The following is a 15550-nucleotide window of genomic DNA, read 5'->3' on the forward strand; positions in this document are numbered from 1 at the left end:
CTCAGCTCTGTTAAAGCTCATTATGCAGTGACCAATCTCAATCTCTTCTCCCACAGCAGGGGATCAATGGATGATCAATTCCCCTTTTTGAAAAGGACTGGAAGAGTACACCCTTGTCCTGACAAAAACAGGACACATCTCCCCAGAGGGATGTGTGGTATCAGCTTTCTCTCCACCTTCCTCAAGAGCTGTCTGGCCTTCTGCTTTCCTGCACTGTGCCACAGAAGACTTTTAACCAGAGCCCTATTCAATATGGCAAGGTTAAGGGATTGCTAGGAATTACCATGGGCTAGTAGCATCCTTCCCTGACATCATTATTAGTCCTTCTACATGCTGATTTTTACTGAGCCAATACCTTTGTCCACCTACAATCTCACTCCAGTATTTAATACTGTTGTATATACAATGAACAAGCTTGAAAATTTTCCACTTACTAAAGCTTTACTCTTTTTTTTCCTGCCTTTCTCGCTCCCTCTGGGAGGGTGATAAATGACTGAAAATCAAGAGATGATAGAAGCTCTTCATTTATCAACTATGGTTGCAACTCCTCCTGAAGTTGAGTGTGGGAACCGGGTCTGGGACAAAGCATGGCCCTGAGCCCGGATGTGCCTTCTCCACCTTAACAGCAGCATCTGCTTCCCAATATGGCATGTTCTGCACTATCTCAGGCACAACTTGAAACTTTGCAGCTGTTGCCACTCAGAGCCTAGCTCTAAATCCAGCAAGGAGGGAGAGGCTGGGATAGTGGGGGAGTGCAGGGCACTGGTTATCCCGTGCACAGGGATGGGAACGCAGCTCTCATGTACCACGTGGAAGCATAAAACCAAACCAGTCCTCACATAGGAAGGACCAGACATTCCCAGAGGAGGTGGACAGAGTGCAGGTACCAATAGCTCATCCTGGAGAAAAGTCTTCTCTTTCTTACAGTCTCACATTTCTAACTTCAGAGAGTCATTCCCTAAATATAAAAATTTTGTTGACAGGCTGGGGGAAAGTTAAGCATTTTCCACCATAGGCATTGAGAATGATATAATCATAGAATTCTAGAATGGTCTGGGTTGGAAGAGACATTAAAGACCATCTAATTCCAACCCCCTGCCATGGCAGAGACACTTTCCACTACAGCAGGTTGCTCCAAGTCCCATCCAGCCCGGCCTTAAAGTCTTCCAGGGATGGGGCAGCCACAGCTTCCGTGGGAAACTGTCCTAGTGCCTCTAGAGTGTCCATGTTCATGCACCCTGCCCAACATTAGACCATGGGTTGGTTTCTTCTCTTTGTTTTTACCCCTGTTGAACTTCCAGGATGGAGGGAACTGAAGGCAAGATGATCACCCAGACAAGGCTCATGAACTTTCCAATCACACCTGCTTCCCAAACATAAGGAAGTGAGTGAGAAATGAAAGTTCAGGCACATGCCTGAGTTAGAGGTCAGTTATGGAATGCCTGGATCAGGTCCCCTGGATCAGGGGGCTCATAAAGCCAAGGAGGATGTTCCTGAAACTGGGGGAACAGTCTGCTCCTCAATATGCAGAAACTCAAAATAGAAAATCAATTAAATAACCAGACAAAAAGGATCAGCTCAGTCTTCCTGGGAAAGATCCAAGGGTGAAAAAGTAATTCCAGAAAATGAGGTCAACCTTCTCTAATAACCATAGCTACTGTTTGTGCTCCAGTGAGACATGCATGTGTGGAGTTTACCTCTCCTCTATTTATGGATTTGGCCTCTTGACCTGGAATTCAATGCCTCTCAGTTGATCCTGTCATGTTGTGACAGGCCATATCCTGCGTCTTTATTGCATTGGCACCAGTGTTGTCTTTATCTAAAGTGTGATGCAGGCCAGGGCTGATACTAAAACCCAGCATCCATCCTCTCTTTATTTCTAAACAACTAAATTTGATGTAAGCTCTCTTTTTTTTCTGCCTCTTCTCCCAGAGGAAATCGCTAAAGCTACTGAAAAGCTCCTCGGGAGAGCATCTGTGCAAATCCCAAAAAAATATTGGGTTTTGGTACCAGTTTAGAGCAAGAAGTGGAACTTGAGATGGAACTTGTGGGGATTTTGAGTCCTTAGTGTGTCGATCAGCAGAGATGTCTTGAAAGCTGATCTAGCTGTGTGATTTGAACCCATCTCAAAAATGGGATAATTCATTATGCTTTGTACAATGTCAGCCTCTTCTCATGTAGCCAAGGGTGTAGAGATACTGAAATCCCCACTCTGAGAGATACCTGACACCCACAATGACTCTACCATCAGTAGGGAAGGGCTGTATGAGGATGGAGGAACATGTTGGACGGCTCCTTGGTGGACCTCAGACTCTTTATTGCCATCCATGCTCATCCATTTCAGCCCTGGATAGATCTCATTATCTCCTCTCCCAAATGACTGCAGCAGCACTACCAAAGTGTGCAGGGTCACCCTTTGGTTCCCTGTGCCAGGGGTTTTCTCAGGGTCTGGACAGCTGGGTTGGTTCAAAGCACATCACAGGCTTTATGGCATTTGGTTCAGCACCTTCCTGCAGCTGCCAGGGATGCTTCTCTCTAATCCCAGTTCACATCAGAAAGACGAAAAGAGGGTTATTTTCCTCATGTCACACATGGTGGTGGCATTGCAACGGCCTTGAGCTGGCAAGTTCCCAGCAAAGAGATTTTGTTCCCACAGAGACACAAGAAAATTGACCTGCGGGCAGCAACATCAGTTTTAGTTTACTAGAGATGTTCAGGCATTAGCACCGTGAATACGGCTGGAGCCCTCTGCAGCATTTACAGCACTTCATAAATTTCAGAGAGATTTAGGGCAAGGAGCCAGATGTTTGGGGAGAAATTTTGAACACTACAGACAAGTGGAAATTCTTTTTTTTTTTTTTGGTAGTGTATATTTTTTCCCATTAGTTGCAAGGCTATATTTAGAAGGGGGGTGGGGAGGGGGAAGAGAGGGAGAGAACGCAAGAGACAGATTAGGCATTTCTTCATATTCTGTAGTCACTCCAGTTGTTCTGCTTGTAGGAACAGATGTCTCTTTCCTGGGCTGATAGCACTCAGGTCCACAAGGAAATTTTCTTACCAGCAGCTCCTCTAACATAGAAGGGAGATCGGGCCAGAGGTAAGTCAGTCCTTCAAGCAGGAATACACTGCAGGGACCATAGCAGGGAATGCTTTGCGATATTGGTCAGAGACAGAGGGGGGCATGGGATAGGAGACAATGGGGGCCAGGAAGGATTTGCTGGATATTGGACTTCGAGTCCTGGCTATTGCAACAGCAAGCCCTGGAAGGGGTGGGAGTGGAAAGGGTCCTGCACTGAACACGTGGGTGAGCAGCTCGGGAAGTCTCTGGCTCTGTCCATGCAGCAGGTGTGGAAATCCCTCGGGAAGTGCCTGACCTGAAAAGCCAGGCTGTGCCAGCAGCTAGCAGGGGCTGCAAGGAGATTCTCTCCTGTGACTTTCTTTGCTCTTGGGATTCGGGGCAGTGTAAGGATATTTGGTTGTTCTTCAAGGAGATAGAGGGTAATGGAAGTGTGCAAAGTTGCAGGCTTTCTCTCCTCGAAATGTACTGTGACAGCTCTTGTGAGGAGGGGTGTGATGTCATTTGTATATGTGTAATCGCAGGTGTAATTAAATTTTGATGAAATGCATTCAGGAAGGTTTTGGAAGCCAGGAGAAGGGATGTTGCACTGCCTGGATTGGGGTCAGCTGCAAGTGGGGATGTTTTACCTGTTTGGCTATGCAGCAGGGTGCAAGCTCAGCTCTAGGAGAGGTGCTGTCTTCCCTCTCTGAACCCACTTGCTGGGTTAGTAGAAGGAGAAAGCAGATCCTTTCCAAGGTCCTTTGCAGACCCCTGCAGAAATGCTCCCTGCTTTCACAGCAACACACTCACCAACAACACTGAGCTTTTCCAAGTTAACCTGGTGAATCCAAAATTTGTGGAATTCTGAAGGCACTGTGGGGTCTGCAGAGCACTGTCATATGTGCCTTGCTAAGGAAACCACAGAAACCAGCCTCCCAAAGGGTTAAGACATGGTTGTCCATCCTGGGATGCCTCAAAAGCTCTCTGCTCTCTAACTGGGTCTCCCACCTCGCTGCATTCTCCAGGCCAAGACCACACATGGTTCTGTGCCTCAGTTTCTCCCTGCAGCCAAGAGAGCAGCACAGCTTGGAGTGAGTGCTGGGAGGCAGAGCTGGTACACCTGCATCCCTTCCTGCACTGGTGCCCTATGCTCCCTGGGTGTGAGCATTGTTTCACCAGTCCTGAATTCCCTGGCTGTGCAGGACCCCAGGTGTTTCCCCAGCAGTAGAACTCTGCTGTTGTTCTTTTACTGCCCTTCTCAGCTTCTTGCCAAAGGATAGAGTAAGCAGGCAGCTGAAGGCAGAAAAAGGAGAAAGTGCTCAAAGAGTGCTAAATTTGCAATTAAAAATTTCCTTCTTAAAAACAAGCAGCAGTACACAGGCCAGTTATTGTTTTTGCACTTGCCTGTGAAGTTCCTGCATGTGCCTCTATGGTAATTTTCACTGCACAGTTCTCCTTGCACAGAGCCACAATAGCTGTTATTCCAAAATGACATTTCTAGCACTTTGTCTCAGGCACCCTGGAAATGCTCGATGGATTACTGTAATCCCTATAAAATCAAACACATTTCTCTTTTACTGTTACAACCTCCCAAGAAGAGAAGCGCAAATCCATTTTTACTGGCTGGACTCATAAGAGTCCAAATCTATATGTTTTGTTTAAGATGGAACTTTTTAAAAAAATTATATTCATCTCAGAAAAAATTCACTCAAAAATATGTGTTTTCCCCTCACGTATAATGGTCCACAAGGGACAGAGAGGGATACACTCAGGAAGTCATGCTCTGATTTCTCTGAAAGTAACAGAGCTGGAAACACACAGCACCTACTGCAGAGATGTCAGTCTATCCTCCCTTGTGACAGATGGCACTTGGTACAAGCCCTGATAGGGTATGAGATATTGGTCTTTTAAATGTCAGCAGCATGACTGATAGAGCATTGACCAAGATACAGCATTTCTGCCACTGCAAGGTCAAGATCTGATAACACAGAAAAGAGGGACATGAAAGATACAGTGGAATTGGTAAGGCATCGTAGACATCCAAATGTTTCAGGAGGGACTTCTCTACACGGTGTGGAATAAACTAGCAAAAAGAGGCAAACCCCCTTTATTATTACCTTTCTCATAGGTGCCCAATACTAGCAAGCCTCGTCAGAGATGTGCTGGGGGACCTCTAGGTGCCCACCACTGTTGGGTGGATATTTGTAGGTCTGGAGAGGCAAAGTATGTACAATCCCACTTCTCTGTTTGCTTTCACATGCAGATCAGGGCTCCTTCTTTCAAAGACTGAGGCACTGCTGCTGTAAATGGCCATGGAGGAGGTATGAACTCATAAGAAATCTGCCAGTATGTGAATTTCCTCCTCTGTGTATCTCTGGGAGCTTCATTTCAGTGTTTTCATGAATGCTCAGGACAAGGGCTGAGGGAGAACCATGCAGACCTTTCCAAGTTTTAAATAGATTGTCTCTGGGGTGTTCAGGACTGTGATCTGTCGCCTGGTTTTAAGCAGCAGGTTCAAGCCTGGATGCAGAGAGGTGGCATTTGGTCCAAGCCAAGTGGCATCAGTCCCATCTGGGTCACTTTGCTCCGTGGAGAAGAGGAATGCACTTTGGAGAGTTGTGCTCTCTCTCATCTAACTGGCAGTGATCCCTCATGGCCTAGGGTGACCTGCTGGACTAAATCATTGCTTGGGCACCCATGGACTATTTCTTGTCACAAAATGAGCTAGGGATATGGGCCCCTCACCTTCAAAGGATGTGATTTTGGCCTTGGGCCCACAGAGAGCACAGGATCCACCTGTGTGTACACACAGCATTGAACTGGGTGTGGTGGGTGGAGCTCAGATCACAACACACAGCAATATCCATTGCCCATCCACAGGAGGGCCTTGGAGATGGAGGAGCACACAGAGGCAAAATGGGCATCTCAGGCAGGAGGCAAACAGCTCAACAGCGCATCAACAACACCAGCCCAACAACCAGCACTGCATCAGCCTCCACACATCCTCAGTCTGTGATTGCTTACAGGACTTGAAGGATTACCCCTATGCCTGAGACTGGACATACAAGTTTTCCCCCTTGCCAGATGGGAAATGTGATTCTCATGGCCAACATTAGAGATTCAAAAGTCAGTTTGGGGTGGGTTAATCTCTCTTGGCCTTGAGAGGAAGCTGTATGGGGAGCAGGTGAGGTGACTTGGTCTGTTCAGCCTGAAGGAGACTGAGGGGAGACCTCACTGAAGTTAAAATTTCTTTGTGTAAGGAGGGGCAGGCACGGACCTCTTCTCTGTGGTGACCTGTGACAAGAGTCAAGGGAATGGCCTGAAGTGATGTAGGCTTAGACTGGATATTAGGAAAAGGTTCTTCACCCAGAGAGTCATTGGGCACTGGAACAGGCTCCCCAAGAAACTGGTCACAGCACCAAGCCTGACAGAGCTCAAGGAGTATTTGGACAATGCTCTTGGGCACATGGTGTGACTTTTGGGGATGGTCCTGTGCAGGGACAGGAGTTGGATTCTATGATCTTTGTGGGTCCCCTCATACTCAGGATATTCTGTGATTCTGTGATTCCAGACAAAAGCTGTAATTCAGCACATGACCATTCAAATCACCAGACAAAGTAGGACTTGCTGGCCATCACACTCTTTATGACACATGGGCAAGCAGACCATGGCTGAATAGTGCCAACACCCAGCAATTAGCTATCATCTGTCCCAGTCAGGCTGGTTCTCCCATGGTTTGGCATAAATCTGAAATTATTTCTCTTCAGAAAAACAAGAAGAAGCAGGCAATACTCTCTTTGTTCCACAGAAACCATCCAGCCCTGTTTGCTGTGTTTCAATGCCAAAGCAATTGTGAAATTGCAGGGAATAAGACCTAAATGAAAGGATGTGTGGTGGAGAGTATTAACAAATGCCTTGCAGGCTCACATTAGAGGAAACAAGGATCACTCTCAGTGCCTGTTTGTTGTGGTTGTCAGCTCCGATTTCCTCCGTCCTCCTAATGTTTTTCAATCTGCTGCCTAATTTCAACTAGAATTTGGCAGAAGGGAAAGATCACCTCAAATTTCAGGAAATTAGGCAGCAAAGAAAGGAGAAAGTAAAACAAGTGTTGGAGCCAAGGGAAGAACTGGAATGTGAGTGGTCATTAAGGCAGCCAAGTGTCCACATGGGAAAAAGTTATAATAAGCATCTCAAGCAGGGCAAAGCATTCCCCCAGCCCTGTGAGCCACTGTGAGACATGGGACTGCAAGAAATCAGGTGTCATTTAATCTGACACTCATAAAACTATGTGTTTTGTGTCTCCAAAGTCCCTTTTATGTCCATGGCATTGGAGGGGAAGGAATAATACAGCTCTGCCCTGGATTTGGCAATTTCTAACTACAATTCCCCAGAAGGTGTGTGTTTCATGCACTTGTTCTGGCCACCTTCAGACCTAGAGGTTTAAAGGAGACCTCAATGCCCAGGAATCAAGTGAGAGCAGAGATCTGATGCCCATAAAAATGGGATCTTACCTGCCCTGAGAATAGCCCCATTTCTGCTTTGGAGTAGAATCTGTTTCCCCCAGAATTATCTCTCTTCTCACAGCCCAAGGGCCAGATGGGCACCAGCTTTTTCCTTTCAGCAGCTGGATTTATTCCCTTTCTCTCCCTTTCTTTCTCTCCTGTCAGCAAACCCACCCTCCCCAGGCTGAGCACAAGACACATAGAACAAGCTCTACCACGTATAGGGCAAGGTCGACGAGCACAATAACACCATATTTGGCCAGTTTGATCCAGAGTTGAGTGAGAGCTTGCCAGAAGGAGAATCATACAATTTAAATTGAAAGAGAGTGAGTTTAACCCTTCATTTATAAATATGATGATAAATCACCCAGAGAACTTTAAACACAGGAAGGCTGAAAAGCTAAACACACACTGCTGCCACCCCAGGCAGCAGAATAACACCAGCAAGCAGGACAGGGTGAGGGGAACAGGGAGGATGATAGAGGAGCCAGGTTGCCATATCAGATGTTCCAGTTCAGGACAGGGAGATGAGAAAAGCTGAAGCTGTTTATACTAAATTACACTCGTGCTTGTTAACGTCCTTTTCAACTTTCCGATCCCAGTGTGTGGCTCTGGTGTTCTCTAGGTCTGCACACAGAGATCCTTTCTGCACACCAATAAATAATCATTTTGGCATGCAGTTGGGACAAAACTCAGTTGTCTGACCTGCCTTTTCTTTTGTATCCTATTACTTGAATTGCTGAGCCAGATCCAAAAGTCCCCTGGTCTAAGGAAGTGAACCCTATTAATTTCAGCAAGGTCAGGATGAGCCTTAAGGCTGTCACCAAGCACAAGGCTGGGTGAACTGGAATGTGGGATGGTCAAGGATCTCCTGGAGCAGACATAGCACTAAGCTGCCCATGCTAAGTTAAAAAGTGTGATGCCAAGCAGTGAGTGAGTGAGGGAAGAGGCTGCAGGACCTGTTTTCAGCACAGTGACCATCTGTTTCCTATTTGGCCCCAGAATGATGGAACTGGTTGCGTCACACAACAATGAGAAAACATTTCAGAGCAAGTTCCCCCCTCCCCATGCTGAGCAGGGACCTTTATCAGAACGAGGGAAAGCAGGTCAACCTCCATTCTCTGTCCCTCCCTTTATCCCATTTCTACCCTGATTCCTGCTGTACTTTTAAGGAAATGTTTCCCACAGTTTCCCAGCCAGACAGACAAAATCCAGCCTGAGAGGTATAATATAACAGCCTAGACCAACTGGCATGGTCAGACAGCACTCTAAAGGATGCTTGTTTACCCATCTTAGGCTTTGCAGACTGCCAGCTCCAAGAAACAGGGATTGCATGGAAATCCGGGGGGGCTGAGGGCTCAGGAAGGTATGAAGTAGGCTAAACTTCAAGCTCTTTGAGGATTTTAGGAAGGGGGTTAACACAAAGTCTATTTGCTCTATAAGTAAAGGTGGTTCTTGCAGCTCTGCATGAGCTCATGACATAGTCACGAGTAATAAATAGTTCAAAACACAGCAAAATAAAGGTTTGCAGAGGCTGCAAATCTTCTCATCAATTTATCCATGCCCCTCACTGACTTCCATATGCCACCACGTCATGGTGATGAGTAGCTGAAATGACTCACTTTAACTCCTACATGAGTATGTCTGATGGTGGAGAAAGAGACCTGGTTGAAATAGCGTTTGCACTCGGAGAGGGGAAGAATTTAAAATCTTTGGAAATGTTTAGCTTTTCTCAGACACAAGGTCAGTCTGTCTTTCTGTGTTGCAAAATGGGGCAATGTACCTTTCTCACAGGCTTGGAGTCCCACAATGGAAAAATCCTTAGTAGTTGTAAACTGGGGGTTTGGTCCAGCTCCATCTCATTAAAAACGCTCAGAGGAATTCTGTTGCTTTGCTAGTCCAGTTCTCCATCCTTTCTGCTTGTGAGCCATGAGATGAGAGCAGTCCCACAAAGAAAGGAAGAGGCCATTCACCCAAACATCCATCAGTAACAATTTGATTAGAGAAAGATTTTTCCCACCACAGCCCAAGAGGCAGCTTTTCCACAGACTGTCAGGGAGGAAATCTTCAGGATTAATTAAATTTGCTGGGACTTCTTTCATGTAGTTGTTTGGATTTTGAGTTCAGATAGAGCAGTGATGGATTGGGAAAGCTCTAATGCAGCACTTCTTTGTATATTCAGTTTGGCAAACACAGTGTTACCTGTTGTTTTTCAGCAGTTTACAATATCTGGAGTTTACTTCCTTGCACATGGGGCTCAGTGGAAAAGGTGGCTATGTAAGCCAGGACATTGTATTTACTGATTATTTTAATTTTCTATTTGTCTGTAACATGCCCTACATCCCTCAAAGGCATTGTGGGGATGAAGAACATTTGAATGTATTTGGAATTGCTGATTTCACTGAGACAAGAAAGGCAAAATAAGATGAATATCAGGTGTTTGTGATAAGGGATCTCTGAACAAAAATCTCCCAGAGGAGGCAAGCTACTAACAAGAGACAAAATCAGAGCAAACAGCCAGTGCCATGGAATTACAATGAGAAGACAAATGCATGTGAGAGTTCAATAGAGTTTAGTGCAAGTTCAGGGATGGGATGGGTGATTTTGTCTTCTCCCCTTGCTCAGGTAGGTGTGAACACAGATATACAAGATCACACTTCACTCCAGGGGCATCAAAGTCTTTCTTTATTCCTTGGCTTCCACAGTGCTCCTCTTGATAGCATCTGCAGAAAAAGCTGGGAGCAGATCCAGGCATCTGCTCATTTCAGTTTGTTTTCATAATTAAAGAGTGAAACAAACAAACAGAGAAGATGGTAAGAATTTTAGGAAATCAGTAGAAAATGGGCCAGGATTTTGCATCGTCCCCATGCATCTTTCTCAGGTGCCAGACTTTGCAATTCCACTACTTTCAGCCTATTTTGGGGCCTGTCTTTCCTGTTTTTCTCTAACAGTGTGCTTGGCACCAAATGTAAAGAGAGAAGACTCTCAGGAGTCTGCAGGCTCAGTCAGACTTGGACAAAACACCATGAACATGTGTGCTACTTTGGCTGCTACTGGAGCTCAGTGCAGGGTGAGGTAATCTGGTGATTCCCAAAACAGATGATGTTCCAATGTCTGGTTTCTGCTGGAGATGGCCTAGAGGGAAAAGAGGGCAGAAACTAGCATTGTTCCTCTTTGCCCAAAAGTTCTTTGGGGCATTACAGGTGGCCTGACCCCAGATTTCAGGATTTCAGTCCTGCAGTGTATTCTGGCACTAGGTTGGATCTCAGGAGGACTTTACATTTGAGCATCAGCCATTCTAATGGACAATTCAACTCCTTGGGCTCCAGTGTCTACCTAAATAAAAGAAATTGCCATTTGATTAGAAATATTCTTCTGAGCTCAAAGACATTAAAAAACAGCTTTTTCCTTCAAACCACTTACACAGGCTGAATGGCAAGAAGAAACTAGAGCAATGCCCAGATTCCAGGCTAACAAACCCAAGATCCATCATGATGGCAAAGTCACTTTTCCAAGAATTTTCACACCTGGTCTTCTAAATTCCCAGTCCTAATCTCTTCTTTTTCTCACAAATATTCTGCTTCACTCTCACCTGGCTTGAATGAACCAAGCAGAGTAATCACAAGTAAGCTGTAGCATCCCATGAGGAATATTGATCTTGAATGTTGACTATTGGCCAAACACTGGTGAGACACATTAGGAGTGTTGTTTGCAGGAAATGCAGAGAGACATGGTAGGCAGGCAGAAGGTGGCTTTGGCACTCATGAGGCAGGCTCAGAGCTGCAGAGCTGCTGTGGTGTTCTTTGGACACAGTTAGTACTGTCCTGGCAAAACATTTTCCTTTGGCCAGAAAAGACTTTCCTCGGGATCCACTTTTCACTTTTATCCTAAGTAGCTTCCTCCTCCACTTTGTACACAGCCACCAACAGCTTGAAACATCACAGAGGTGATAGAGCACCTTTGGTCCATCCTACTGATTCCCATAAGCATCAAAAAAAGCTTAGAGGAGAGTAAAAAAAGCTGCCAGAGAATGAGGTATGCTTGGGGGAGCTGGACATCCCGATTCCCTCAGCAATTCCAGACTTCCACACTGAGACACCCAGCCCAGGCAAAGTGCAGTTCTGTGAGCACTGGGAGATGTGTTTGCAGCTCCTTGTCTCTCAGTCCTTCTGCACTTGGCTCATTGGTAGCAGGGGTTTCAAACCCTCATAAATCAACTCTTTCAGCATCATTCTCTGCTGATCCAAGCTGATTTTTTTAACCTCAAAGCCCTCCCCAGCCACTTTGAGATATTCCAGACATTTTTCAACCATTTATTTTTATTGAAACCAGCCAAGTCTCTGTATATATTGGGTCTTTCTTTTTTTTCTTTTTTTAATCTTTTTAATATACAAATCAGTTTAAAATAGTGTATAAGTCAGGAATGATTTGCAAATTAAACTGTCAAACCCTGGCAGGACTAGTGGCTTACACCCTTAGCTTGAAATCTTCCGGCTGCTGTTGCTGTGAACACAGATCTCTAGAAGATGCCACACAACCTGCTTCTGCTTTCTCAGAAAATTCAGCCTTTCTTTGATTTCAGGGAAATCTTACAGCTCCTGAAACCACTACTGCATGTAACTTTCTAATGGGATCACCTGCCCAAGGCAAGGGATATGATATTTTAGGAATCAAATGCTGGGGTTATAGTTATGCAAAGGTCCTCTGGCCTTAAAATAATTTTTGTACAAGGAAGAGGAACAGAATCTTGAAGTGGGGTGTGTGTCTCTTCCCTAAAACATGCATCTGGAACCACTGCAAGACACTAATTATAAGCCCAGGTATTTTCCTTGCAATTACTGGTAATCTCATATTGGTAGATGGGGATCTAGTACTCAGGATGTGCAAATATGCTGGTTAAAATGCTTTTAAGTGACAAGATTTTGAGCCCTAAGGAATGCTGACATATTTATCACTATACCTCCATTTCTTTTCTTCCAGATTGCTGGAAGTCAGTGACCATGCCGACCTCCTCCACCCAACTGCCAGCCCTTGACTCTATCAACTCCACCGAGCAACCTAACTCCAACATCAACTTGTTCTCCAAGTTCATCCACTCAGACGAACAACTGTTCACAGATTTTTATAGCCTGTGGATTGTCCTGATGGTAGTCAATGCCATAATTTTCCTGGTGGGTGTTGTGCTGAACAGCTTGGCGCTGTATGTCTTCTGCTTCCGTACCAAGACAAAAACCACCTCTGTTATTTACACCATCAACTTGATCGTAACTGATCTCCTGGTGGGCTTTTCCTTGCCTGTCCGGATCATCATGTTCTACAGTGCAGGGGATTGCAAGAATTGTTCCTTGGTTCACATCTTTGGCTACTTTGTCAACATGTACTGCAGCATCCTCTTCTTGACGTGCATCTGCGTTGACCGCTACCTGGCAATAGTGCAGGTGGAAGCCTCACGAAAATGGAGGAACCCCGCCTGTGCCAAGGGGATCTGCATCTTCATTTGGATCTTTGCCACTGTGGTGACTTTCTCCATCCTGACCATGGCAATACGGTTTGCAGAGTGCTGCCTCTCCAAGATCCTGGTCCTGATGGTCTGCGAGTACTTTTTCCCCCTCATCATAATCATCTTCTTCACCACCAGGATTATGTGTGCCCTGTCCAAGCCCAGCCTCATGCACCAGAGTCGGGAGAGGAGAATGAGGGCTGTGCAGCTCCTTATCACCGTCCTCATCATCTTCATGATCTGCTTCACTCCTTTCCACGTGCTACAGGTCGCAATCTCTATCAACCCAGACATGCCCCACAACGTCAGCCTTCTCGTCTACCATGTGACAGTGACTCTGAGTAGCCTCAATAGTTGCATGGACCCCATTGTCTATTGCTTTGTCACCAATAACTTCCAGTCAACCATGAAAAACATCTTCAGGAAAACCGAGCCAGAGCAAACTAATGCAGACATCCTGGGTATGAACAAAAACTCCAAGGGCTCCAACGCAATCATCGCCTTCTCAAACACAATAGGAAGCCCTCTGAGCTTGCCATCACCAAGCAGCGTTCAGATATAACCCACATCTGATGGGACACGTTGCAGTAAGCCAGTGCCATGATGCTGGAATATTGATAGGATGCACAATACTATAGTTTTTGAACTCTTTGTGTTTTAGGCTGAGGTTCAGACTGACAGTGGTGGAATTTATTCCTCAAGAACATTGTGGTCTGTTTGGAAATGGAACCTACAATGCTGTTAGTACCATACAAAAGAGAATCCATTAATTACTGTTCCCAGCAGGGAAGTTTTCTTTGTATTTTAATACAGACATTTTGCTAGCAACAAACTCTTTACTGTGGTTTTCTTTGCATGTTTGTCATCATAATGCAACACTTCTAGGATTACTTAGAAAGCAGGATAGCTCTGGTTTGTAATGAAAGATTTTCTGCCTATATACTTAAGAATAAAGGACGAGAAGGATGTTTCCAGAGCTATCCACTACAAAGATTTTAGATGCCAATGGAATGGGAAAGAAAGTATTCTAGTCCACATGTCACTAGTGACTATTCATTTGTTCCTGAAAAGTCTGAATCTTCTCAGGGAAGAGATGAAGTCAAGCAGTGAAGTCTCCTCTTGGCTATAAGAAAAAATACATGTCAATGTATACATTTTCATACACATTGTCTGTGTTGGGGAGAAGTTAAGAATATGTTCCACCTGTATTTGGATCATTAAATCCCCTGAACTGCAGATGAGTATACAAAAATCTGTGAAAACGAACATGAATCCCAGCAAACTCTGCTGTTCTGCTCTGTCTCCCTGAGGAACAGACAAGATGAAAACCAGAACCAGACTATGATGCTATGCTACTCTGGTTTGGTTTTTCTTCCTGGCATGTTGTAACATCAGGGCTTGCTGTCCTAATTCTCCCAGCAGTCCATCCACTCAGTCACTCAAAAGCCAATACTTCCAAGCACAGAAAAAGGATGCATCTCAGGCATCTAGGTTGAAATAATTCACCCCAGGACAAACTCACTAGGATGTTTTAAAGAGCCATATTTAAAGTCTCTTAAAGACGCTAAGGATGCTGCAAAATTCTAGCCCCAATGGTGGGGGAATGTTTTAGATTACATTATATCAAGGAAACAATGCAAATGCAAAAAAAAAAAAAAATCCTAGGAAAACTGCAAAACCTGTGGCATGAACAGCAATAACTGTTGTTGTTGCTCCACATTTCCTCACTCACATCTATGGCCACTCCATCTGGAAGGCTACTATGAATTCATCAAGTCTAGTGATCAGCTTTTCCTAGCATTCACTGGTGTTACCTGTCAGAAGAGCAGGCATTGGTCCAAGCTAGAGCACCCAGGAGAACTCTGCTTCCCAGAGATCTGACTGTGGTACAGCCATCTCCATTCCACAGAAACACAACATAATGCCTCAACCTGCCTCTTGCAACAGGGTTTTCAAGAGTTTACCTCTTGCAACACAAATATGTTTCACCTAATCTATTTCCCTGACCAACCCGATGGGTAAAAAAATTGAACCATCAATATCACTGCAACACAGGGAACTGTGTGTTCCAGCACCTGTTCCAATGGAGCTGTAATTGCCAGTACCTGCAATGTGAGCTCTTTCCCAAGCAATGCAGCTAAGTCAGTGCCCTTCTGCTGGGACCTCTATTCCTTTCAAGAGGATTTTCCTTCCAGGAGATGGTGATGAGGGGCCACCAACACTATGGCACTATCGCATGGGAGGTAAGACTGTTGTCCTGGTCATGGTTTCACTTCCCAGGGCCCAATTGTACCATGGCTTCCTTCTGCCTCATCTATTTCCCTATTCCTGCCACTGATACAGGCACCTCACAGCCAACATCTGTCAAATGATGCATCAGCACACATGGATCAGGCTCTGACTTCTCAGCCAGGCTGGCCACTTCACATTTCTGACACCATTTTCCACTAGCCCCTCCCTTGGAGAATGCAATTTTTTGCCTCAGAGGTT

The 15550-nt window shown here is 45.3% G+C and overlaps 1 protein-coding gene across 1 annotated transcript; it reads left to right on the forward strand.

Annotated features, from left to right (window-relative positions):
* Positions 1-11945: 11945 nt before the first annotated feature.
* GPR20 (G protein-coupled receptor 20) lies at positions 11946-14534 on the forward strand. The gene has a single exon (XM_068179844.1). The coding sequence runs from the start codon at positions 12561-12563 to the stop codon at positions 13620-13622; it is 1062 nt and encodes a 353-aa protein (XP_068035945.1). The 5' UTR covers positions 11946-12560; the 3' UTR covers positions 13623-14534.
* Positions 14535-15550: the final 1016 nt, after the last annotated feature.

The sequence above is a fragment of the Anomalospiza imberbis genome, chromosome 1 (genome assembly GCF_031753505.1).
Source record: "Anomalospiza imberbis isolate Cuckoo-Finch-1a 21T00152 chromosome 1, ASM3175350v1, whole genome shotgun sequence".
Taxonomy (NCBI): domain Eukaryota; kingdom Metazoa; phylum Chordata; class Aves; order Passeriformes; family Viduidae; genus Anomalospiza; species Anomalospiza imberbis.

What these genes read in the sequence shown, in the direction of transcription:
- GPR20 (XM_068179844.1), top strand. Translation starts at nt 12,561, where the DNA reads ATGCCGACCTCCTCCACCCAACTGCCAGCCCTTGACTCTATCAACTCC.